Source organism: Archocentrus centrarchus, chromosome 18 (genome assembly GCF_007364275.1).
Source record: "Archocentrus centrarchus isolate MPI-CPG fArcCen1 chromosome 18, fArcCen1, whole genome shotgun sequence".
Lineage (NCBI taxonomy): Eukaryota > Metazoa > Chordata > Actinopteri > Cichliformes > Cichlidae > Archocentrus > Archocentrus centrarchus.
Window position 1 is genome coordinate 2373867 of NC_044363.1, and position 24687 is coordinate 2398553.

The following is a 24687-nucleotide window of genomic DNA, read 5'->3' on the forward strand; positions in this document are numbered from 1 at the left end:
GCTTAATTGCATCAGTGTCCACACACAGCTTTCAAAGCCGCAAGTATTCCCGGTACACCTTTCTTTGAAACGTTTCAACACTCGTCCCATCCTCGGTCTCTAAACGGCATAATAAGTTATTGTCAACTTTTTTTTTTTTTTTAGGTGGGTTGACTGTATTCAAACCAAATAAGGTTCCTCACTGTACACGAGGAGCCCCTCCTAGCTGCCTTAGAAGAAGGTTCCTGTTCAAACCGGTCAATTGTGGCATGTTCTCGCTTTGCCCATATGGGTTCTCCAGTGCCCTCTGACAGTCCAAAGACATGCTCTTGGGTTATTGGTCATTTTAAATTAACGTGAGAGTGTAGCTGTCTATCCTATGCCAGCCCTGTGCTGGAACTCTCCAAGGTGTATCCAGTCCAGCGTCCGGCCCTGCTGGGAGCTGTTGAGCACATGAATCCCTAAAAATGTAAATGAGAATACCTCTGGAATTCTTGCACAGTAATGGAAAACTTTAAGCCCTGGAAGAAACCTTTAAGTTACTGCTCTTGTCATTCTTTATAAGCAGTATAAAAGGTGACCGGGTCACTGTTACCTTTCTGTCGACAACACACAGTTGTTCTGCTGGTAAGTAATTGAAGGGAAACAGGAATCTGTAGTTGAAGTTTCCCTCTCCGCCCAGAGAGCGATAGTGGACGTCAGTCTTCTGTTTGTTGTGTTCGTGTCCCTCGAGCCAGCTGAGAGACGGAAACGGTTGTCGTGACCCTCTTCCAGTTTGTCATGAGCTTTATTTTGAGGTTAAATGACTTCCTCCTCTTACCCTTTGACATAAATGTCGCTCATCTTCTCCCCGCTGATGCTGACATCATCCAGGATGACATCACTGGTGTTCCAGATGATGCAACGCAGGAAGAACCTGAACAAAAAACAGACTTGATTACCTCAGATATCGACTGAACGTTTTCATCGTCAGAACTGGAAATGGATTTGCCTCTGTATGCTTGACATATTTGTGTGTTTATGTGTCTACTTCTTGGCCTTGCGCGGTGTGATGTTGAACGGAGGTCCGGGTGGTCCCAGAGACTTTGGGAAGAGGTCAACCCACATCATCAGGCGCCCCTGACAGAGAGCACCAACAACCAATCAAAAGGTAGGAAAAAATGTTTGAAAGGTTTGAAAAAATGTGGCAAAAAAATGGAACTGGGAAAGACTTGAGCACAGATGTGTACGTGTGTGAGTGTGTGTGCTACCTGCTCAATGTCAGGTTGGAGCGGGCTGTACAGCGGTCTGGTTTCCACATGTTCGGGTACCAATCCCAGTTCCTTAAGATGTGAAGGGACAGTCGATCCTTATTGGGCCAAGATGACGTTTGGACACATTTTTGTCCTCTGAAAACACAAAACACACACACACACATACACACACACACACACCACACACACACACACACACACACACACACACACACACCACACACACACAGATTAGGGTTTAAGTGGAGGGCCATGGCACTCAGTGTGGAGAATGAAAATCCAGAATACTGGGCAAACTGGGAGGCAAGCAGGTCACTTAGGAATAATTCATTATTCATACCCACATACACACTTAGTGAGACACTAATATACTCTAAGCCCTTAGTTGTTCTCTCTGCATCACAACCAAATGAGGAAAATCTGCGCGGGTTCCAAGCAAAATGAAATATCAAGCTAACGTCAAAAGTTTATGACTGTAAACTCAGAGTCACCTCGACTGTAAGAGGAGAGGAAGGAAAGACTGAGGAGGCAGAGAAGAGGAGGTGAAGGGGGAGCAGGGGGAGACAGAAGATGAGAGAAGAGGAAAATGAAAGAAAAGCAAAGTAAGAGGATGAGGCAAAAGGGCATAAGGAAAAGAAACCAGGACAGAAGACAAGAAAAAGTTGTCGAGGAGATGAGAAATGAGCAGGTGTAGGAAAAGGAAAAAGAGGAAGAGTGGATGAAGACAAAAAAAACAAAATACAAGAGAAGAGAAAAAAACTGAGATGGAAAAGCAAAGAAGAACGAGAAGAGGTGGTTAACAGAGACAAAGACAAAGGGCAAAGAAAAATAAGAAAGGAAAGATATTTAATTTTATTTCTGAGACAAAAACCCAATGGAGGAAAAGGGGATGGAGAGCAGAACGTAGACAGGAATTGGCAAATTAAATAATGTGAAGCAAAGGAAGAAAAACAGGAGGAGTAACATGGATTAGGAGTGAAAGGATGGAAGAAGAGAAAAAAGCAAAGAAAAGACAACAGCAGAAAACTGAACAGAGAAGGATGAAAGGAGAAAGAAAACAGAAAGAGGAGACAGAACAAACGAATGGGACGAAGAGCTGGGAGAGGGGAGGAGAGGGGCGGGCGGGAATCGTGGCCTTTTGGCCATTTAGCAGCCCCGCTTGATGGACAGCAAGCTGACGCACGGTAACCGCGGCAACTGTGGAAAGAGAACGCAGGGGCAGCGCTCCTCGCTTAACCGAGAAACGACCGCGATGTTGACGTTGGCTCGTCCACACACGAACACACAAATGCATGCGTGCACGCACACACGCACACAGTTGTACCATAAATCACCAAAAAAAAAAAAATGACAACCGTGATCCCGCGCTGCAGCAGCCTGCATGGAACATATGTGTGGGTCGGGTTTGTGAGTGCACAGGGATGAAAATGAATCTCGAATATTTATCTCATCACCCTGCTCTTCAGGTGGTCCCGTGGTTTCAGTCCCCCACCTCCTTTCCTTCTCTACACCACCTCCCAGGTTGCGCAGTTTTAGTGGCAGAGGAGGAGGAAAAAAGGGTGAGGGATCGGGGAAAGAAAAGGAGCGCGAGGAGGGTGAGAAAGCGTAAACAGAAAGTGGGTAGAAAGAGCCAGATGTGGAAAAGGAGGAGAACATGCTGAAAAAGTTGACAGGCAGAAGGAGGGGTAAAGAAGTACAGTGGGAGAGCAAGGTGAACTTACCAGAGGCTGGAGGGAAGCGAATTAACGGAAGGACAAGAGGAGACAATGAGAAGACAGTAGGAAAGAGGCAAGAAAGACGATGATGGTGAAAAGGAATTGGAGAGGCAGATCCACAAAGGGGTAAAAGGTAAAACATAACCTGAGAAGAAAAAAAAAAAAAAAAAAAAAGGAAAAAAATGGTCCACAGTTTTTTGGCTTCATTTGGAAAAATAAAACAAAAACAAACAAAAACCCCCCAAAAAGCTTTCATTTTGTGGACGAGGAAGCTGAGGATGAAGTGTTGAGATTGTGTTGATGTTACTGAAAAACCTTCAAAGTGCTGTGAGCAGATCCACGATGGTAGATGCCATAGTTCATGTAGTTTCTGAGGAAAGTCCTTCCTCACACGCCTCATGCTGCTCAACCCTCTGAATGCCTGATAAAGCTACAAGCATGCTCCTGGCTTCACTTCTAACCTGATGGAGCCGCCTTTGGGCTTGAAAACGGTGAAATCTTCCAATAAAAACTTTTTAAAAAATCACCAGGGATTAATCTCAACATGGGTTAGTTTGATGCAGAAGTTTGCTCAAATTTGACATCCACGGTAAAGCAGCATGAAGGGGAGATTGGTCAAATCAGGTATGAGTTTTAATTTTTATGGTCAGAGTTGTGGATCTTTACAGTGACTGTATATGGAAACTTGTTTCAAAGTAGAGTCTCACATTCTGAACTGAAATCACAAGGGCATATGAGCAATATCAACACAAGAATAATATAAATCCTAACAAATCTGGCCTCATGTCTTCAACAAGGCATGCAATCCAAGGCTACTTCAAGCATAGTAAAATTCCAAGTCCGCCTGGATCACTTATTTTACTCTAACAGGCGGAATTCCAACAAAAATTGTGTTTTAAGGCAGCTAGTATCATTCATATAGTTGCATAAAAGAAACTTTTATAGTAACATGAGAAGGCACAGGAATAAGTTCAGAGATGGGGAAAAAGAAGAAGGAAAACAGTGGAAAAAGGAAAAAAATAAGGTGACAGAAAGTAAGAGATAACGGGGAAATGGAGAAAAGAAAGGAAGGGAAGGGAAGGAGAGAGGTGAGGAGGAAGATTTAAAAAAAGAGGGAATGGAGAGAGCAGAGGCATGAAAACAGAAGAAGAAAGGGCAAGAGATGAAAGACAGAAAATGAGCGTGCTATAGATGGAGTGATAGATGCCTTGAAGAGGAGAGTCCTCGGGTCAAACTTAGAGAAGAACAGAAAAGAGGTGTGATGAGGAGGAAAAAAATAAAAGTGGAGCAAGAAAAGGCACAGAATAAAAGCGAGGAAGAAAAGTGCAAATACAGGAAGAGAAAGAAGAGAGAAAGGGAGATATTGGTGGAGTGGGAATACAGTGCAGAGTGATTTACTTGCTGTGAATTTACTTAAGGGGCACTGTGCACACTTGAATATGTGGATGGTATAAATCTGCGGTTTGTATTTTTGGTGCGACTTGATCAGCAGTGTGAAAAACGTGTTTAATCAAACCAGCTGCTAAGCCGCTTAAAACCGAGACATATCTACAAAAGTTGGTAGAAAAGTGTTCAATATGTGATCCTTAGTATCATTTTGCTTATTTAAGATTTTTTTTTTCCTACTCAACACAGATTTCTTATGTTTTACATGAAGCCATTTATTTATTTTGGCATTTTGCCATTAATTGATAGCGACAGTGAAGTGAGACAAAATGTGAGAAGACAGGAAGCAGTCTGCCTCTGCACGCACTCACTGTTGTAAGGTTGTAACTCTTTTTCTCCTCTTTTTTTGTGCAAAACAGTGCTGTGAAAAAGTATTTTCCCATTTCCTGATTTATTTATTTTTTTTGCATATTTGTCACACTTACGTGTTTCAGATTATCAAACACATTTTATTATTAGATAACCCGAGTAAATACAAAATGCAGTTTTTAAATGATGATTTCATTTATTAAAGGAAACAAGCTATCCAAACCTACTTTGCCCAATGTGAAAAAAGTAACTAAAATCATGAATTAACTGTGATTAACCACGTTTTTTAGAAGCTGAGTTTTGTGTCAGTAGCCAGACCCAGGCCTGATTACTGCCAGAACTGATGAATCAAGAAATCACTTAACTAGAACCTGTCAAAGTGGAGCAGGCTAAAAGATCTCAAAAAGCAACACATCGTGCCACGATCTAAAGAAACAGCCGAGAAAGTCATTGACATCTGTCAGTCTGGAAAGGGCTACAAAGACATTTCTAAGGCTCTGGGACTCCAGTGAACCACGGTGAGAGCCATTATCCTCAACAGGGAAAACTTGGAACGGTGGTGAACGTTCCCAGGAGTAGCTGGCCTACAGAAATTAGTCTAAGAGGAAGGTTTGAGTCCCGTTACATCTGGCATAAAACTAACACAGCGTTCATAAAAAGAACATCATACCAACAGTCAAACATGGCCGTGGTAGTGTGATGGTCTGGGTGAGGACCTGAACGACTTGCCGAAATGATGGAACCATGAATTCTGCTCTCCACCAGAAAATCCTGAAGGAGAATGTCTGACCATCAGTTTGTGCCCTGGAGCTCGAGCTCACTTGGGTTATGGAGCAGGACAATTATCCGAAACGCACCAGCAAGTCCACCTCTGAATGGCTTAGAAAAATAAAAAAAATAAATGAAGGTTTTGGAGTGGCCAAGTCAAAGTTGGGACTCAAATCAGATTGAGATGCTTTGGCATGACCTTAAACGGGCCGCTCATGCTCAAAAACCCTCCAATGTGGCTGAATTAAAACAATTCTGCAGAGAAGAGTGAGCCAAATTCCTCCACAGCAATGTGAAAAGTGTGTAAGTGTGAGAGAAATGCAAAAAAACAAACAAAAAAATACTTTTTCACTGTATATAATGACACAGGCTCATAAATAATTGAATTTTAACTCAAACGAAGCTCCAGGCATATTTTTTCTTGTCCTCCAAACATCTAATGCAAGATATCTGCATGTCTGAATGAGCAACAGGTGCATCACAAGATCATTACCATCATCATCATCGTTCCCTGTAACTGCAGTCCACGTGGCCTTGGGGCACTCCTGACTGAATATATATTCTATATTCTAGTAATTGCATTAACTTGACTCTATCCATCATCATCCTTCTCAACTGCTGTGCATTGATGTTCTGCAGCCTTTCCACTCTGTTCCAGATCTTTCTCAGGTTACGCATATCAAATAGCACCTGCTACCAGGGTTTGCCATTTTCCAGTCGGCGTACGTGACCTATATTTTTCAGATGTTGCAAATAACAGAAGTCACAAATTGGGAGTGTTTTGGTCATATCCCATAGTTCTTTATTGGACACATTAAAGCTCCAGAAAACATCACCCTCTACTTGTGTTTGCATCCTCAACCTTTTCACGATTCTAAGAAAACCATGCCAGATCACGTCCACTTACTGAGCTTGTACTCTGACAGTTCCCACACTTGGATGCTATAGAGCAGTCGTGCTCATACAAACGTGGTCAAGATTGTAACTCTGGCAAATGCATACGGCTGGTGACTACTCGAGACGTGCTTTAATTCATGCCATTTCTGGAATGCTGCTCCAATACTTGTGTGGATGGAGGATGATGTAAGTTCAGCGTTTTTAATGATGTACCCAAGATACTTGAAGCTTCTGACATTCTTTAACTTGTTTTCTCCAAGACTTAGTTCTTCGTCTACGTTAAATGGACAGCTGCATGCCAAATTATTTGAAGGTGTTGTCATACAACAAAAATAACACCTTGAAGCTCTTCTGCTGAGTTCGCAAATATGGCCAGGTCGTCAGCATTAAGCAACTCGGTGATTTGTCTGTGACCCACTGATGATGCTTTGTATCATAATTCTTTGTTTGGAATGCAGTACTACTGTCTAAAGCCAGTCTCAGGGAATATTTTCAGTATTTCTATATATTTTAATGAAATGCTCAAAGCCTCATTTACTGCAGATATATTTATTAAATTACACTCTTAGGGTTAAATTGGGTGAATGCCATATTCTTGGCGATGGGATGTAATTTTTTAATAATTTTTAAGTTTAATTTGTCAATAAAATTGGGAAAGATCCAGATTTAGTCTAAATACATTTAACATTAGATACAAAGTATGGCCCTTTAGACCAGAGACAACAATTCTCTTTCTTGGAGATATTAATTACCATATCTTTGAATAATTCTGACTCCACAGACATTGTCTTTCTCGCATCTTCTCGTTCTTCAGTATTCGGAAGTATCTGCTGGAATTTACCAAAGAAAAAAAAAAAAAGAACCTCTAGAAACCGGAGAAAACCCATGCAAACACAGGGAGAACATACAAACTCCACACAGAAAGGCCCGGGCTGAGCTGGAATCGGACCCAGGACCTTCTAGCTGTGAGGCAACAGTGGCAATCATCACGCCACCGTGCTACCATAATATGTGAACATCCCGTAACGTAACGTAAGTTTATTTTAAGGGTTTTTTTTTCTTCTTCACTGTCTGTTTGAAGTATAATGTTCATGATATGAGGTGACACACAGTTAAACGGCACTTAAAATATGATTCATTATTGAAGAATGTAATTATTGGTTTCAAATGTCTTTGTTCTTAGCCCTCCAATTTTTGACCCTCTCCATTAAATAGTCCTCAAATTTAACTTGATATCTCAGTGTTTCTTAGTTTTAGACTAGTGGGTTAGGCCACTAGTCCACCACTGGCTGGTGGTTTTCGCCCAGTTACAGTATGTGCTGCGTTTCTTTAATTGTCTTCCGTGTATTTTAAAAATATTTTTTAAGCAACTTACAATTTTTTCTTTATGTTTATCCACAATGTCCTTAATTGATCGTTCTGTATTAATAAAGGTCTACAGTATCAACAAACTTTTGTTTCATTGTTTCACCACGTGCATGAATTTGACTTTTCAGTTCCTGGGCTTCTGTGGTGACATGTTCAGTAATTTGACTTTCTAATCGCTCCAACTTTCTGGATTCTTAGCCCTCCAGAAATTCTCTTATTTCTCCAACATACACTTAATGCGGATGTACGCATCAAAAGGTATGCCTCCTTTAACCCTTACATACTGTTCATGGTTCACACTTTCACAGTATTGACCTGAACCAAGAATGTAGCATGTAATACAGCATGTAAGGGTTTATAAATTTCTCTCCCAGCTCAGATTCCTGTCTTCAGCTGTGAGGGAGACACAAAAATCCAAAAACTCCTGAACAACTCAAAACCCAGAGACTAAAACCCAGGGCCGTGACAGTCAGCTAGTTAAGCTAGTTAAGCCTTTATCATTTTAGAAACTCTGAAATGATAATGACGAATAATAAAGAATCAAAACATCACTAAATAATGCACATCTCAATAGATCTGGATTTGTTCATACTAGAAAGTTTAAAAGATCTCAAATGTGGTGTCCTGTTCTTACCAGTTGGAACTCACATGGAAGCCCTTGTGGAAAGGCTCTATAGGTATATCTCAAGGTCTCTATATCTAGACATAATAAATGTATTAATATAACAAACTGTATAGATTTATTAATGCACGTTTATATACTTGAGAATTGTGAGGAATGGTCACCCACCGAGGTCGGCAGCTGTGTATCGGTCTCCTTTGAAGCGGACTGCTTCCTCTTCATAAACCGGCTTCCGCAGATTTATTCTCTCACAGAATCTGTACAGCAGCTGCGTGGGGGTCAGCTGGTCTCGCCACTGGTTTACGCCAGATCTAATAGGTGAGACACAACAAAGTGTGTAATAATATAGTTTCAATACAGTTACAGTGTACTCTGTCTATAACCATTTTAAAAAACAAGCTTTGAGAATTTCAGGGGAATCCACAGTTTCTCACATGTAGCACACATCAGGAAATTACTATTGTTACTCCTGAAAACGCAGGGCTGCCTGGATAGAGCGTGCAGGAGCCAATGCAGTGGACATTTAGCTGCACATTGCTGTAATCCAACATCACAGAGGGTTTGTATTGTAGAACTCACAAGTTAAAGACTGACTAATTTTTTTTTTTTTTTGCATTTTTGGCCATAGCGGCTTTTGTCTACAGTGGAGAGTGACAGGAAATGGGGGAAAGATACGGGGGAAGACATGCGGGCAAATTGGCGACGGGCCGGGACGCGAACCCGCGCCGCCCGCACCGCAACGCGGCGTGTGTATGTGGTCGCCGGCTTCACCACTAAGCCACCCAGAATGCATGACAACAGTTTTTTTAAAAAGTATAAATAAATGGAGTTTAAGCTCAATACACAGAATAAAATGTCTACGCACACACAATAAGACTGTGGCAGGCCACACACGGCTCCATATTTGGACAGGAAGCGGTTCTCCAGGTCGATCACCGTCTCTCCAATCTTCTCGTCTTTGGTGAGCATGTCGTGGTCGTACAGCATCACGCGGAGGTCCTTCTCCAGTGGGAGAGAACATGTGAGCTCAAACATCCTTTGGAAAGAAGAGCAGAAAAGAGTTTTCAGCATCGATTCAGGCATTAGGAGCTTTCCAGCGGTCTCTCACATCAACGACATGAATCATGATCACATTTTAAAGTGCACGTAAAAGCGACTGAATTGCAGAAACTGTTTCTGTGGTTTTCAAAGCCAAATTATGTCCTAACATGTATGCAAAGTCAGATAAAACCTCCTGGAAAAAGAACTGAAAGAAGTTTCATTGCTGTTATGAGTAAAGTGTGCTGCTGTGTAAGGACATTTTTTGTCAAGCCTATCCACTGTCCCTATTTTTATGAATGTTTGGAAAGACATCGTAGCAGAACTCTGGTGCGCACTGACTTTTCAGCCTGACTGAGAGCAGTTTACAGCCTGCAGTCAGAGCTCTGATGTGCACTGAGCTTTCGCTCTACTGCGGCCCAGTGCTCTGATTGGTTTGTGTGTAGTGACCCCTACTGGCAAGAAAACACATATAAGGGAGAGGAACAATGAAGACACAAAACACAGTAACAAACATGAAAGAATGCACCTACAGCGACTGGATTAATGTACACAGTCACTCGTGCGCCTTAGTTTAAATGTACAATATATGTTTTAACTTCTTTCATTCCATTTTGCAATTGATGGGGGTTTTTTCGTTTATAATTTTAAAAATCCATCTTTTGTTGTTTTATCCTCTATCCAGCAGAGTTGGATTACCAACAAAGCAAAGAGGCCACCTGCTGAGAGTTGTCCAACTTTGAGAGGAGATACTTCATATTCAGCTGGTTTATGTTGGTTCCTTAGTCTTCATATTTGCTTATGGCATCACTAAACCAGACTACTGTCTAAAAAGATAATCAACTTGAAGAGTATGTATATTTTTATTAAAGTGGATCTAATTATGTTTGTATGCATGTTGGAGGAAGCTCATACTAAACATGGCAAATGAACAAAGGTTCAAATAAGGAGGTCTGCGTATTTATAAGCAATCCCTATGAGCCCAAAGCTCAGGTTTCAGGCAGTTTTTTTTTTCTGCTCTAGGTGCTGTATGATGTCATTTAGAGTGGATACCCCTGATGTGGTCATCCGTGGTAAACAGCTCTGGCCGTGAACACAGAAGCCCCACCCACTCGCTGTTCAAACCTTCTGTTTGTTAGGGATGAGAATCAATCAAAAGAAAGTTAGCTTAGTGAGTGAAGGAGGTGGCCTTAAAAGGAAAGGCAGTAAAACAGCTTGTTTCAGACAAGAGCAAGTCCTAATCTAAGATAAACAAATATTTGAACTTTGAATTTTACAAAGCAACACTAGTAGAGCTCAAGAATAAATACATGGATGTGGAAATGAGCAGAATTGGTCCCCGGAGCACTTAATATAAACAGATGTGAAATATAAACTTCAGTTTAGTTAAAGAACAACTTAAGAAGTTAGTTTTTGTAATGTGTTGAATTCCTTCATTGATTTTTCAGGAGGGACCCACTACACACACAATGATGCCTGACACAAACTGAATCCAAATGTTCACCGTCTGAACTCTGGGACAGATTGGGACCTTTATCTGATATGTGACAACAGCACATCAAGTCTGAAACATGTACCCATGGGTATGAATTCAACTCCCTGTAAGTCATCTTGGTTTCTGGCACTGAAAATGGTAAGTGATGTGAAATACATGCAGGGGTGTGCTGGTTTACACGGAATAACAGAGGTTAGAGGAGTGAAGTTTAGGGAAGCCTGCCGCCAGACCAGAGTCTCTGAAAGTCTGTGGACTTGATGAGCTGTGGATCGTCTGCGAGTCGGCAAGATCGGGGAAGTCCAGACTTTCGGTTTCAGCCACAGATAGAGAGAGGGAGAGGGGGAGAGAGGGAAGGAGCAAAGGGGCATTACTGTACGTACTTTCCGAAGACTGGGTCCAGTGTACATGGGATGTAGTTTTCATGGTCGTTGACGGCCTTTTTCCCCAGCGTGATCTTCACATATGGGTCACACTGAAAACAACAAGCTTTCTGTTAACTCATTCAATCTTCCATTCGCTTGGCAGCGCTCATTTTATTTCATTATCTTGTGCCCTGCTTGATAAGAATCTTTTTCTTGACCATTAATGAGTACTCTGAGTATCAGCCATTTATCTAATTCATGTTACATTTTCTAGCCACCCCTCCTCTCCGCTGCTCTCCCTCCTCTCCCTCTCCTACCTTCCCGTTGGGGTCTTTGGGCTGCAGTCCTTGAGCCTGGATGATGTAGACTCGGACCAAGCACTCCTCGATACCGTTGGGAGGCAGCTTTCTGAACTGCCTTGGGGGAGTAGGGGCACCGGGGTCATCTGGGAGGGAGTAGATCTTAAACATACCCTGGTTCATAAGGGGGGGGGGGGGGGGGGGGGGGGGGGGGGGGTGGTTGTGAGTTAAAGAAGTAGATGTTAAGTGGGGTAAAGGAAGCTTTTAAATTCATAAGTACTGACAAAGATGAATGATTAGAGATAAGCTCTGAGCATAATTTAGCATGTGATATGTTCATGAGATGTAACTTGACCTCTGGCTGCAACAACTTGTGATGTGGTGAGAGTTTTTGGTGAGCAGAACAGCAAGCAGCAAGACCTGACCAAACAAATTCAAGCTTTTAATTTACCTTGAACTCTCCCACCACCGAAGGATCATCTCCTTCATCCTGAGTCTTTCCCCTGTACAGTTTGAATGTTTGACAGAAATCAGAGAGCCCTTTAAAATCCTCGACCTTCTCCAGCTCCCGGTCATACACCTGAGGAAGAGGAGAGCGGGATAGGAATTTATTCAGCCCTAAATAGGTCTTTTTAGATGCTGACTCACAAATAAAAAAGGAAGAGTTAAGTATGGAAAAAGAGGAAAAGCGAGGAAAGGAGATTAAGAAATATTTCCAATGACAGACGATTCAAAAGGCATAAAAAGAAGAGAAACCTGGAGAGGAGGAAAAAGGAAGAAACAGAATATGTTTGGTATTTAGAAAAGCAAACAAAAAATATCATAGCCAATGAAAATTAGTGATGAAGGTGACTAAACAAAGAGAAAAAAGAAGACAGAATTAATGTAAAAGAGGAGAATGAGAAGGGAAATGCTTTTTGGGTCTATGGTAATCAATATGTTTATAATTTCAGATAATGAGGTCAGAGTATGTAAAAATGATCCCTGTGAGCCAAAAGCTCAGCCTTCAGAATGAGGTTTTCCAACTCTTGGATCTGCATGATGTCATAGAGAGGGGATATCCCTAAGGCCTCAATTATACTTTGTTGCAGACAAGGACACAGGCAGCTGGAGGCACCACGGCCGAGCAGTCATTCCTGGTATACTTCTTTGAAGTCCTGGGATTCATGTAGATTGGGCGATGTAATGTAAAGTCTCCACAGATGAATTCTGTCCACTCTTTGATGATGAAATTTACGTCACTCTGACCAAAGTGGACTGGCTGGGCGTGGAATCTATCACACCTGGGCAAACAGCTCTGTTACTACAGAAGGCTCACCTGATGTTCAAACCTTTACAAGGGGCAGTCAATCAGAATGAAGTTGCAAAGAAGCCAAACATAGATGAACTGAGGGGCTGTATCAAGGTCCAGTTGTCATAGGCCACAACGCCAGAGTACCCAGACAGAACAGGCAAACTCCACACAGAAAGACTGTGGGCTGGATTTGAACCCAGAACCTTGTTGCCATTTCATTTGCTTCACACTTTTTCAAGTTCTACCACCACTCAGCTAGAAGTTATTGAGTATTTGCAGAGAAACTTGAAAAATAACCATGACAGTCTGTGGGCAATAAAAGCAATCACTAGGGGTTTTTTTTTTGGCGCAGCACCTTTGCAACTGATTTCATGCAGCGAGAGTCAGAAAGGCCCAGGAACCACTGCCAACCAGATTGGGAATACACATTTTTCCCTAGAACCCAGTGGTTATATCCAATATGGCGGACAATTCTTGGTCAATGATGTCACGCGAGAAACCTCAATAAGTGAAAATAATCTGAACACACAATCACAATACAGTATAACTTACATTTTGTCTCAAGGATACAGTTATCAATTATCCAGTGTCTATCAAAACTAAAGAGTCATACATTTTTTTGCACTAATAAAGAAAAAGATGCTCAGCAAGAAGCTTAAGCAAACAAACTCATTTCCACAATGTTTCATCCGTCTTCATTTAACCATAATGTATAGCAACAATCTCATTATTGGAAGACTGTTATTGTATTATTATTGTGCATAAACCATAGACTGTGGTCTCACAAGTAGTTTTTCAAAATGAGTTGAACAGGGGAGGAGAAAGGTTGTGAAAGCAATGAGATGCTTTCCATCTACTTTGTTATTAAACTGGGGAGGGAGGAATGAGAATTGTTAGGAAATGAGGAGAAACAAGGGGGTTGTGTTGGATGTAATGAAGAGTATACGGTTGATGCTGTGAGTGGAGAGGGGTCAAAGAGTTGGAAAAGCAGGGATGGGGTGGGGTGGGGGGGTGGAAACAGAGTGATGACGGGGGTGATGTAAATGAATGAAGGGTCTGGAAACAGCAATACATTTCAGTACTTGAACAGCAAACCCAGGACCGAGGCAGAGAGTGGGGAAAAGGCTCTGACAAAGCATTTGGGGTTGATAATGTATATGACACATGCAAATACTAAACATGTACCTTGTTGATTAAACCACATCAGTTCACAGAAAAGCAACTTAAACTAACAGTTTGATATAAAGTTTAACTACCATAACCTTGTGTAATTGTGAAATAGGGTAAATAATATCCCTATGTTGATCAAAAAGTTCAATAAAAGGTCACCTCTAAAATTCACCAGTTTACAGGCTGTATTTAATTTTTTCTTTTTTTAAAAAAGTCTCAAAGTGACAATTTGCACGTTTACTGCAATCTATCATAATTTTTCTTAATGAAGCAACAAGCAGAGGCTCAAAGAAGTTATTGACTCTGGCTAAGAAATAACTGCCTTGTTCTCAAAAGAAAGACAAGTTTGGAAATGCACCCAATACCAGGGGAGATTGAAGGCGGACGGAAAGGAGACGCCAAGAGACAGGCGAAGTCATAACAAGGGTGGTAACAGCAGAGTCTTTGTGACAGAACTAACCAGTTCTAGTGTCTATTGCAGGACAGAAGCAAAGATGTGAGAAGGGTGGTGAGAGCGGAAAGAAAGGAGTGAGCCAAGGTTTGAGAGAACATCTGAGTTTAGTCTGTGGATTGAAAAGGACAGTTCAAAGATGGTAAAGTGGAGAAATTAAGAGATGAGGTAAAGGCTGATGTAAGACAACAAGAATGTAAAAATATGCAATGCACCCACTGGAAGCCACACTGGCAATCATAGCTCTTGTTCATGACTATCACAATTCAAAGCTGTTTTATAACTTGATTTAACCAGTTTTTAAGCCTTACATACTGTTCGGCTCAGATTTGACCTGCTTTGCCATTTTACAGCAGCAAAAATACCCTAATTATTCTTTTAGCCTGAAATTTGACTACTTTTTCCTAAAATGAACCAAAATATACGAAAATGAAAAGTATTTTAACATTTTATACTGTTGTACAACTGCTACAAATTTTTGTAGATTGAGGCTGTTTTAGGTGAAATTTGATGCATCTGTTCAGTTGGGTTCTGGACCCACAAGTGTGGGCCAAGTGAATGAAAATGGTGATTCTGGGGAGTCTGTGAAATTGTGTATCATATCTGTGTGGATTTTTTTAATGGGACAGTGCTGACAGAGTTCAAGGGAGACCCTGACACTGTCATGGGAACTGCTTGCATTCCCACCACAGGTTCCCACAGAAACAGACACCTGCTAGTCTTTGAAGAATCATGGGGGAATCTCCAAACAGTGAAATAAAACAGCATAGGAACTGATCGCACATAAGGAACAGAGGCCATAGAGCAGGGGTAGGGAACTCCAGGCCTCGAGAGCCGGTGTCCTGCAGGTTTTAGATGTGTCCCTGATCCAGCACACCTGACTCAAATGACTGAATTACCTCCTCAGTCTGCAGTCAAGTTCTCCAGAGTCCTGCTAATGACTTCTATACAGTATGTGATTCAGGTGTGCTGGATCAGGGACACATCTAAAACCTGCAGGACACTGGCTCTCGAGGCCTGGAGTTCCCTACCCCTGCCATAGAGAGACTGACAGGAGATGTGAAATAGGGCAGCACGGTGTTGCAATGGTTAGCACTGCTGCTTCACAGCAAGAAGGTTCCTGGTTCAAATCCTGGCTGGAGCCTTTCTGTGTGGAGTTTGCATATTTGCAACTACAGAGCACCTGGACTGGGTTTTGTCCAGCGTTCTTCCACAATCCAAATATGTGCATGTTAGATTAGGTGATTCTAAGATGGTCTAATACCCTAACCAAGTATAGCATATCACTGCTAACAGCTAAGTATATCTAACAGCTTTTGTCTGCATCTTATCTATATTACATATTTAGCACAATAAAAAAGGCTTTATTTGGACTTTGTGGTGCTTTCAAACTGTAGTGTTTACTGACATTCAAATATTGCTGCAGACAGTGCATCATAGTGGCAAAGCCACACTTTGTCTGAGATGCCAGTATCTTTGACAAAAACATAGAATTTGACTCCCAGGGAATGAGAACAGGTTTGTATAGAGGATGAGCTGCCAGTGGAAACAGTGACACATCTGTTTATTATGTAATGAAGGAACCAATGAAGGTGGACCCAGAAGTCCCACCCTGGGGTGCCATAACAGCTTCGGTTTCATTCCTAGTGATGAGTGACACTTTTTTTTTTTAACCTAAACTGAAATTTGCTTTTCAAAACAATTTTTGTGTCTTCAACCTTGTGACCACAAAATGAGAGATTGGTGTTTAAAATACAATGATAATTCAGTGAAATTCTAATAATGCTATAAATGATGGGGATTTCCCACACAATCATCTCTAAAGTTTATAGAGAATGGCCAAAAAAAGAAAAAATATCTTGGGTGCCAGTTCTATGCCTTGGTGATGTCAGAGGTCAGAGGAGAACAGCCAGACAGCTGTGAATAACAATGATGCACTACAGCAGCAGAAGACCACACCAGGTGCCACTCCTTTCAACTAAGAACAGGAAACAGAGGCTAAAATTCACACAAGCTCATCAGAATTAGGCAACAGAAGACTGGGGAAATGTTGCCTGGTCAGATGAGTCTTGATTTATGCTACGATATTCGGATGATAAGGTCAAAACTGGGTTTAAACAATATGAATTGAGCCATGTCACACAGCTCAATCTACACATTTCTTGAACATGACCAGTTCACTGTACTCAAATGGCCTCCACATTCACCAGATCTCAATCCAATAGAGCACCTTTGGGATGTGGTGGAACGGGAGATTCATATCATGGATGTGTAGTCAACAAATCTGCAGAAACTGTGTGATGCTATCGTGTCAATACGGACCTAAATCTTTGAGTAATGTTTCCATCACCTTGTTGAATCCATGCCATGAAGAATTAAGGCAGTTCCGAAGGCAAACAGGGGTTCCAACCTGGTACTAGCATGGTGTATCCAGTGACTGTATATAGTGGTGTTATGGGAGTGCAGATGTCTTAATTTTGTGTGGGGCAAGGTGGTGAGTGGGGCTGAGTTAAACTTTGAGAATCCCAGACTTAAGGCAGTTCAAAAGAACTTTATTACACTCAGGTCCAGATCCATATTATCACTGCACTCTCTTAAAGGAGCTTGGCATGATTCACAATTTAAAATAATCCTTATTTATCTGAGCAGTGCGGCCCCTCAGTTCATCCATTGTCTGAAACATTCCGCTTTACCTCCTTTTACACTGATGCGACCCTCCTTTTGAGCGAACTTGAGTTTGATTTTGTAAATCAAAAGTTCAGCTCACAGGAATTATTCGCACATTCACTGATCTCATTATTTGAAAACATTGGCTATATTTAATATGAACATCTTCCATTAACAGTATATACAATTTATGACAGAAAATCAGGAAATGCAGGATAGGTCTTCCTTAATTTTGACTTTTTTATATTTTGATGGGGGTTACTGGCCACATTGAAGTAAAGATGAAATTTCATTCCATATTTGAATGTAGTACTATTTGATTAGTATTACTGAGTAAATCTGTGTGGCATTTACTTTCTCACAAATATGATTTAGTGGATTACATTACACTTCCTGGCAATTTGCTTCCATTTTCTACAGATTTTTACCAAAACCTCTCTCTTTTGCCTGGTTCTCACATATTTAGCCATTTTCCTAGGTCATTTTCTTGTCCACCTTCGTATGAGCGCCAGACCAGTGTGCTAAATTGGTGATGTAACTGAAAAGTCTTTGCAGCAGCGGGAGGAGATGGAAACAGAAACAGAAAGGTGACAAAATGAGGGGAGCACAAAGCCAAGGCTGAGAAGAAAAGTGAGCAAGTTTTCCTCAGGTCAGAGCAAGGGCTGGAAACTGTGTCTCTGCTGACAGATGCTACCCAAAGACAGTGAAAGGGCAGAGGAAATCTGAAAAATAAGCTGGAAAAAGGTTGGAAACAGCAGCTAATTTCCCAGTGACAGTAGCAGATCTGAGTAAATGGCTTGTCAAAGAAATAAAGGGAACAGGGTAGGAGAAAAGAGGAGGGAGGGAGTAAATCAAAAGGTGTTGGCACTGAGCCGGTCAAAGTGAAGGAGTTAGGAGAGGGTGAAAGTGAGACAAAGTGATGATGGAATCAGTGGCTCACTGGTCATTTCACTACTTTCCATCCAACTGTCAAGTGAATTTTGAGCAAAGTTTTGAAATGTCGCAAAAACTCAGAGGCGACTTAGATGTGTTTCCATGGGCAAGGGTGAAACCATTTAATAGGCTTCCTGCCTGAAAAAAATACAACCACTAGAAAAATGGAAAGAGTCTTTCAAGGGTCAGCGACTATTGGGCAAGATGTTATTGTTCTCTATTGTGCCATTTAGTTTGATCCATACTTTAATAGCTTCATATAAAGAATGTGGCAAAGAAATGTACTTTAACATCAGAGCAGATATAGTATGGCTTTTATGGAACATTTCTGGTTGCTAAAGGTTATGTTTTAAATACTTTTTAATTAGATTCATGGATAATTGTGTTTACCAATGAGTCCAGAATTCTTTAATATGCTTTTAACTTTTCTTTAATTTAATAAGCTTAGTAAGTATGGTTGAAAAGCTATGACTTATTAAAATTTTACTTTGAAGCCCTTGTTTTTGAATTTTTACAACATGGATGTCACGGTACATGCAGAAAACCTGTTGTTGCTGCTGTGCTGATGTAAAATGGCTTTCAAGGGAGAGGTTAGAGATCTAATTAAAGAGTAATAAAAAAAAGGCCACATTCTGACATGATTAGTCATTTGTTTGGGAATCAGACAAGAAGACTGACGTGTGCTTTGAATCCCAGTGGAAGGAAAGGTCGCAGTTTGGGCCAAGAGAAACGGGATAAGGGTTGAACAGAGCGTGGGCGATTGATGGTTGCTCCTGGGATGGCGGCATACTCTTAAAGAACCAGACTACAGACAGACATTGACGACGGCCCATTTCGGACTCGCCAACATCGGAGCATGGCCTTTTCCTTGAATCTCTCCCACTGTGGTGTTCCCAAAGCAAATTCAACATGGATGAGTCATGGATGAAGAAGTTAGGGAAATGGACAGAATGTCACGATGCTGAGGCTTTTGATGATGGAGCATGAGAACAGAGGGGGAGGAGGGGAATGGTAGAGGGACAGACTGACAGAGGGAACTGGCATTCGAGCAAATGCATGATTTAAATGGTGAAGTTTAGGGCAAAGAACGGGTATTAAGAAAAAGGAAAAAAGCTTGCGTTGTCTCCATCTTTTTCATGTTTTTGTCTTACTTTCTCAGTTTTTTCTTCTTCCTGCTGCTGTTACTTTTACCTTCTTGTAATCTCAGAAAGAAAGGTATGGTACAAATCCATTTCTGTCCATACAAGAACAAGCTACGTGAATTAAATGTTGGGCTTCGAAGGTAACTATGTGTATCTTTCTGAGAGTCAATGTCCCCATACAGTAAAAGGTATAGAGTACCAGTCAAAACGTTGGACACACTCACCCATTATGGATGTTCAATTGAACAGAAAAATTAGTTTTAGTGGTTGTACGTTATGCTTGATTAATTTATAACTTCACTGTGCTGGCTCAAATTTGGGTATAACAATGTGAACTCAGCTTGTTATTTGCCTAATAATTGACAATATGTTGAGTTTTAAACAAAACTGACTGATTTCTAAAAATATTTGTTATTTTTTTGTTTTTATGACCAGTGGTTAAATTCCTTAAGCACTGCATATAAACATAAGTTAATGCTATGTAAGAAAAAAGGTCTATTTTAGTACCATTACATTAAGGTTCAAAGTTAATCTCTGCAAGGTACAAACTGCAAGAGGACAAATGTCAAGTATCTTCAGTAGAATTAGTGGTGGTACATTGGGGGTACCTTCCCAGTCACAAGCAGTTGGATTTGTACTGGGTATTCAAAGATATATTAAATAAAAATATTGTGAGATATGTTTTTTCTCCCAGGATGCAACAAAAGTGTCAGAAAATGAATTTCTTAACAATGTACTACAGTTTTTATATGAGATTATTGTATGACTCCTAATACAAATCAAACACAATGAAAATATGACCAAAAAAAGAAATAATCGGTGTAAATTTCAATAACTGAATTATTGAATTGAATATTTGAAACAATAAAAAAAATGGAATAATTTAAATAATTATTTTTTGGTCAAAAATTACACAAATCATGAAGGTGATAACTGGGAAGGAAACATTCCTTTCAGCTCACAGCTGATATTCAGTTTTTTAAAAAGTACTGCCTGCAAATATTTGAGTCCAAATACAGCCTAAAAATACTAATGATCAAAATTTACTCCTCACTGACCCTTATTTTTTCTGACTATTGACTACTCATCTCTCTGATTACTGAAAACAATTTAAACACATTGAACTTTATTGTATTTTTTTCATTGTTTTTCTTTGTATAAATATAGATAACACAAGAATTCCCCATTACCCCAAATAGCAAATACAGTGAACCCTCGTTTATCGCGGGGGTTACGTTCCAAAAATAACCCGAGATAGGCGAAATCCGCAAAGTAGTCAGCTTTATTTTTTGCAATTATTATACAGTACTATAAAAGGAAACCAAAGATCAAAACCTGTTTTCAAGCCGAACACATTCTGTGCTGGACAGAGACGAGGGACGGAGGAGATTGATTGACAGCCAATCAGGATGCAGAACACGATGCGCGTTCATACACTGTTAAAAAAAAAAAAAAAAAAAAAAAAAAGCACTAAAAAAATCTGTGAAACAGCGAGGCCGTGAGAGGTGAAGCGCGTTATAACGAGGGTTCACTGTATTCATGTTTTATATGTATGGTATATAGTGTCGTTTTTCAAGATGTGTGATTGATTTGCTCATAAAATTGATTTGTCCTGTTTTTCTCATAGAACATAATGAGAAAAATTAGGTCTGAACCAAGTAAATATTGCATATGTTGTTTATAAGGAAAGTGCGCATTAAATTAAGTTCTGTATAAATTTAGAGGGTTTTAAATTTGTCATTGTCCTTGGGTTCTGTATATTTGAGTTTTGGATTCTTTGTTAATATATTTAAGTGTGATTTTTTTTTATATTTCCTGTCTCTGCCTTCCCCTCATTTCCTGACTGCTCTCACCCGTGTTCTGCTCCCTCCTGTTTCTTGTTGAGTAGTTAGACCTCAGTGTTTTATAGCCATGGTTCACCTTAGTCCTTGTCAGTGGGTCTGTTATATGCTCCCCTCAGTTTTTTCCCTCCTGCTTTGCTCCTGTCTTTTCAATGCATCCTCATGTTCTTTAATTGTGCCTTTTGTTTAATATCCAGTCTGCAGTGTCTAGTATTTGGATCATTTCTCTTACCCTTGTGACAAAGTTGACTATTTAAAGTCTTTCATAGATGATAAAAGGTCTGTATTCTACATTTACCTACCACTTGAGCCACAGTCGCCCAAAAGTTGTGGTACCATGGGGTGCTACAGGAGTGGTCAATTTTTTTGAAACCCTAGAGATGGTCGTGTGGGAAAATTTCAGCAGACCAGCAGTTTCTGAAACACGCAGACCAGCCTGTCTGGGACCACCAACCATGCTACATTCAAAATCACTTAAATCACCTTTCTTTCCCAATCTGATGCTCAGTTTGAACTTCAGCAGGCTGTCTTGACCATGTCCACGTGCCTAAACACATCAAGGTGCTGCCATGCATTACTATACACAAAGGGCCTTTGGTGGCATGTTCATCACCCGGTGGTTAGTGGGTGGGACTGCTGAGGTGGCCCCACTCACCTCTTCACTGCTGTCTGCTCCTCAATTTTATCTGCACCTTAGACATTGAGGGTGTTGTGGGGGGCTATAGAGTGTTTATAGTGCTCATCTTGGAAAAACAAATATATTTGGCACAACAGTGCATTCAGATCATGATTCTGATTACTAAATTTAGCAGACAGGACAGGTTATTTAAAAGGAAAAAAAATGGGAAAGGAAGGAAAAAGTTGGTGCCATATCAGTGACACATTGTGTTAACAAGCAGTTGAGCAGGTATAACTAACAATGTGGCTCAGTGTGGTCAGTGTACGTCCAAATATGTGATTTTCCACATTATATTAGACAAAGGATCTTGTATCTGGTTTTAAGATCATACACATTATTTACAAGTTTACCACCAACACATAACACACATTCTTACCTTTAGAGTGTCAAAGCCATCCTCCAGATAAGCCCCACACTTATTTTTCTCTCCAGTTGATGCGTAGAACTTACTCCACCAGTCCATAATCTCTTCTCCCTGTTGGTCCCACATTCAGATGTCAGAGTTTGGAAAGTTGAAAAGCAGGTACTGAACATAAACAAGGCTGCATGGCCCAGTAAAACCCAAAAGATAGTTTTGAGTCATTACGTTTGCTCTGCAGTCTTATAACCTGTGAAATATGCTCTTGTACACTTCAAATGTGCTCCTTTTTAAAGAAATATTTGTGTTGGCTCAAACTCCAAGTTTGCTTTGCTTTCTTGCTGCCTCACTCACCTGTCAAATCAAACCTTTAAAAAATTACTCCAAAGGTCGTCTCCTGCCCCAACAAGTCGTCTGTGGCTACTGAAAGTGATTTTGCATCATTGATGGGCTGAGTTTGTTTGATATCTGAATGTCTTGTGAACAACCTTTGACCTTTCAAAACCATTCAAAGCCCTGCACTGAGTGTTATTTGACTTTGTAGAGCACGGCAGCGCTTTTCATGATTTTTTCCAGTGATCGCATGGCAACATGGAGTTAGCCAACTCACGTCAACACAAGTAAAAATTGTCTCTGGTGGCTCCATGGCATTAAGGTCATGGTATATGGGTGTTCTGAGGCAATGGAAACGGGCAATACTGGGATGGGAACTGGCACAAAGGGGACAAAAATCAACATGGACATAAGAAGAACCGAGTTATGCCAAAAGAGTCAAAAAATGTATATTTATTCATGAAGAAAATAGTTATTCTGCTGCTATGCTCCGAGCTCTTTTTCAGTACTACTCTATAGCACATTAATATTCTTCAAGTACAAAAATATTTGCCACTTTCATCATCTTTTCCAGTGGTTTTATGATGATCAGATGAGAAAAGATTGGGTAAATATGTTAACCATCTTCCTCAAAACACAACGGACTCACTGATCATGTACTGACATTATCTACTGGGAAAGATGCTGGTGCCGTTTATGCGATTATGGGAGGATGAAAGAGGACGGACTAAGAGGAATTCCAAACTTTGGATTTTGAGCCCAAACCTAATGTTTATGCACCCTTTCTTAAATGTAATGCCTTTTAAAGACCTTTTAATCTGAAGAATCTACTTTCAAGCAAGAATCTCAGTGTTAGACGCAAACTGTTTCTTGATTTGTTGTTTTAAAACATTTACCAGGTTGTATCCAACTATGTAACCCTCTTTAAACCTTTTTAAAATTCTCTCTAGATTTGATTTTTATTCGTTACTCAGGTCGTTCTTTTTTAATTGGACCCTGCTATTTGCAGCCTAAGAGCCAATCAGCATCTGAACCAGGAAAGATACGAGCCAATCGTGTTGTTGCACTGACGTACGGACAAAATAGAGGTTAAAAGAAAGTTTAAACTGGGTGATGGCAGGCATAGCTACACATTGAAAAGATTCAGGTAAGTGGACTTATCCTTTTTCTCATTTAACAGTATCCATAACATGAATTTCTCAGTGCTCTGGTGATATACTTCATAGTACAGCTTATTGGTGTGGCCCTCCATAACAGTACCATTTTCCTCATGTGGCCCCTTGGGAAAATAAATTGTCTACCCCTGGGTTAACAGATGGGGCCAATCCATATAAGTAGAAAAGTTACCCACGCACTGCCAGCACGCTTTCATGCCAGATGGGCGTCGGATACTGCAGTTCCATCAGATGATGCTGACATCAGAGAGATATGCACAAGGTTTTTTTGGCATTGGGGTCCAGACGCACCAGCAGAGGTAATGTTGGACATACAGTTTTCCCTATTAAAGGCCCACATTGAAAGGTTTGAAGTGTAATAAATCACAGGGTGGCCAGCCATCAGGTCATGGGTTTTTACCACTTGGAAGCTTTATATTTTGTGCTTTGTTTCACTCACTTTTCATTTTTTCCATCAGGCGCTGGTTTGGTTTACAAAAGCTACTTGGTTGGGTTTGGAAAAAGATTGTTTTGGTTTAGAACACACCCTTTTACAACATTAACCCTGCAGGTATTAAAAAAAATAGGCCTGCCAATTGCATTTAAATGTGACGCCAAAGGATCCTTTACAATCATCAATGACCCGGTGCATCATAGCACAGATGCCAAAGGAACAGCAGTATCTGACGCCGTGGGATTATAACGCACTGGTAGTGCGTAATGTGTGAAAAGTTTCAGTGGCTTTGGCAAAACCACAGTATCTCACGCCCTTGGAATGTCGCCTTATTCTTATAAACTTTATTACAAGTCAGTGTGCTCCAAAACTTACCCACTGTAACATCTAGTGTCCGCGTTAACAACAAAAGATAGGTCAGAGAGAAATTAAATTTCATCCTAGACTGCACAATCACTCAGTGCAGACACACAAATGCTGACAGAATGCAACCACACATTAAAGTAGAAGGATTAAACACATTTTAAGGACCTTTTCAACACATTTCTTAATACTTATTCTCATAACACATTAGGAGTTTCAATCCAAAATGAAACATACACCATTAAAAAAAGAAGAAGAAATAAATCCCTCTATTACAAAATGACTGCTGGCATGAAA

General features: G+C 40.6%; 1 protein-coding gene across 1 annotated transcript in view; it reads right to left on the reverse strand.

Annotated features, from left to right (window-relative positions):
- The window catches only part of LOC115797350 (dysferlin-like), a 58614-nt gene that overhangs the window by 13206 nt on the left and 20721 nt on the right, over nt 1-24687 (reverse strand). Inside the window, 12 exon segments of the mRNA XM_030753911.1 lie at nt 575-716; nt 800-895; nt 1010-1098; nt 1230-1297; nt 1300-1329; nt 1332-1367; nt 8526-8668; nt 9223-9393; nt 11271-11362; nt 11570-11725; nt 12003-12131; nt 22105-22203. Coding sequence (XP_030609771.1) covers nt 575-716; nt 800-895; nt 1010-1098; nt 1230-1297; nt 1300-1329; nt 1332-1367; nt 8526-8668; nt 9223-9393; nt 11271-11362; nt 11570-11725; nt 12003-12131; nt 22105-22203 — 1251 coding nt within the window.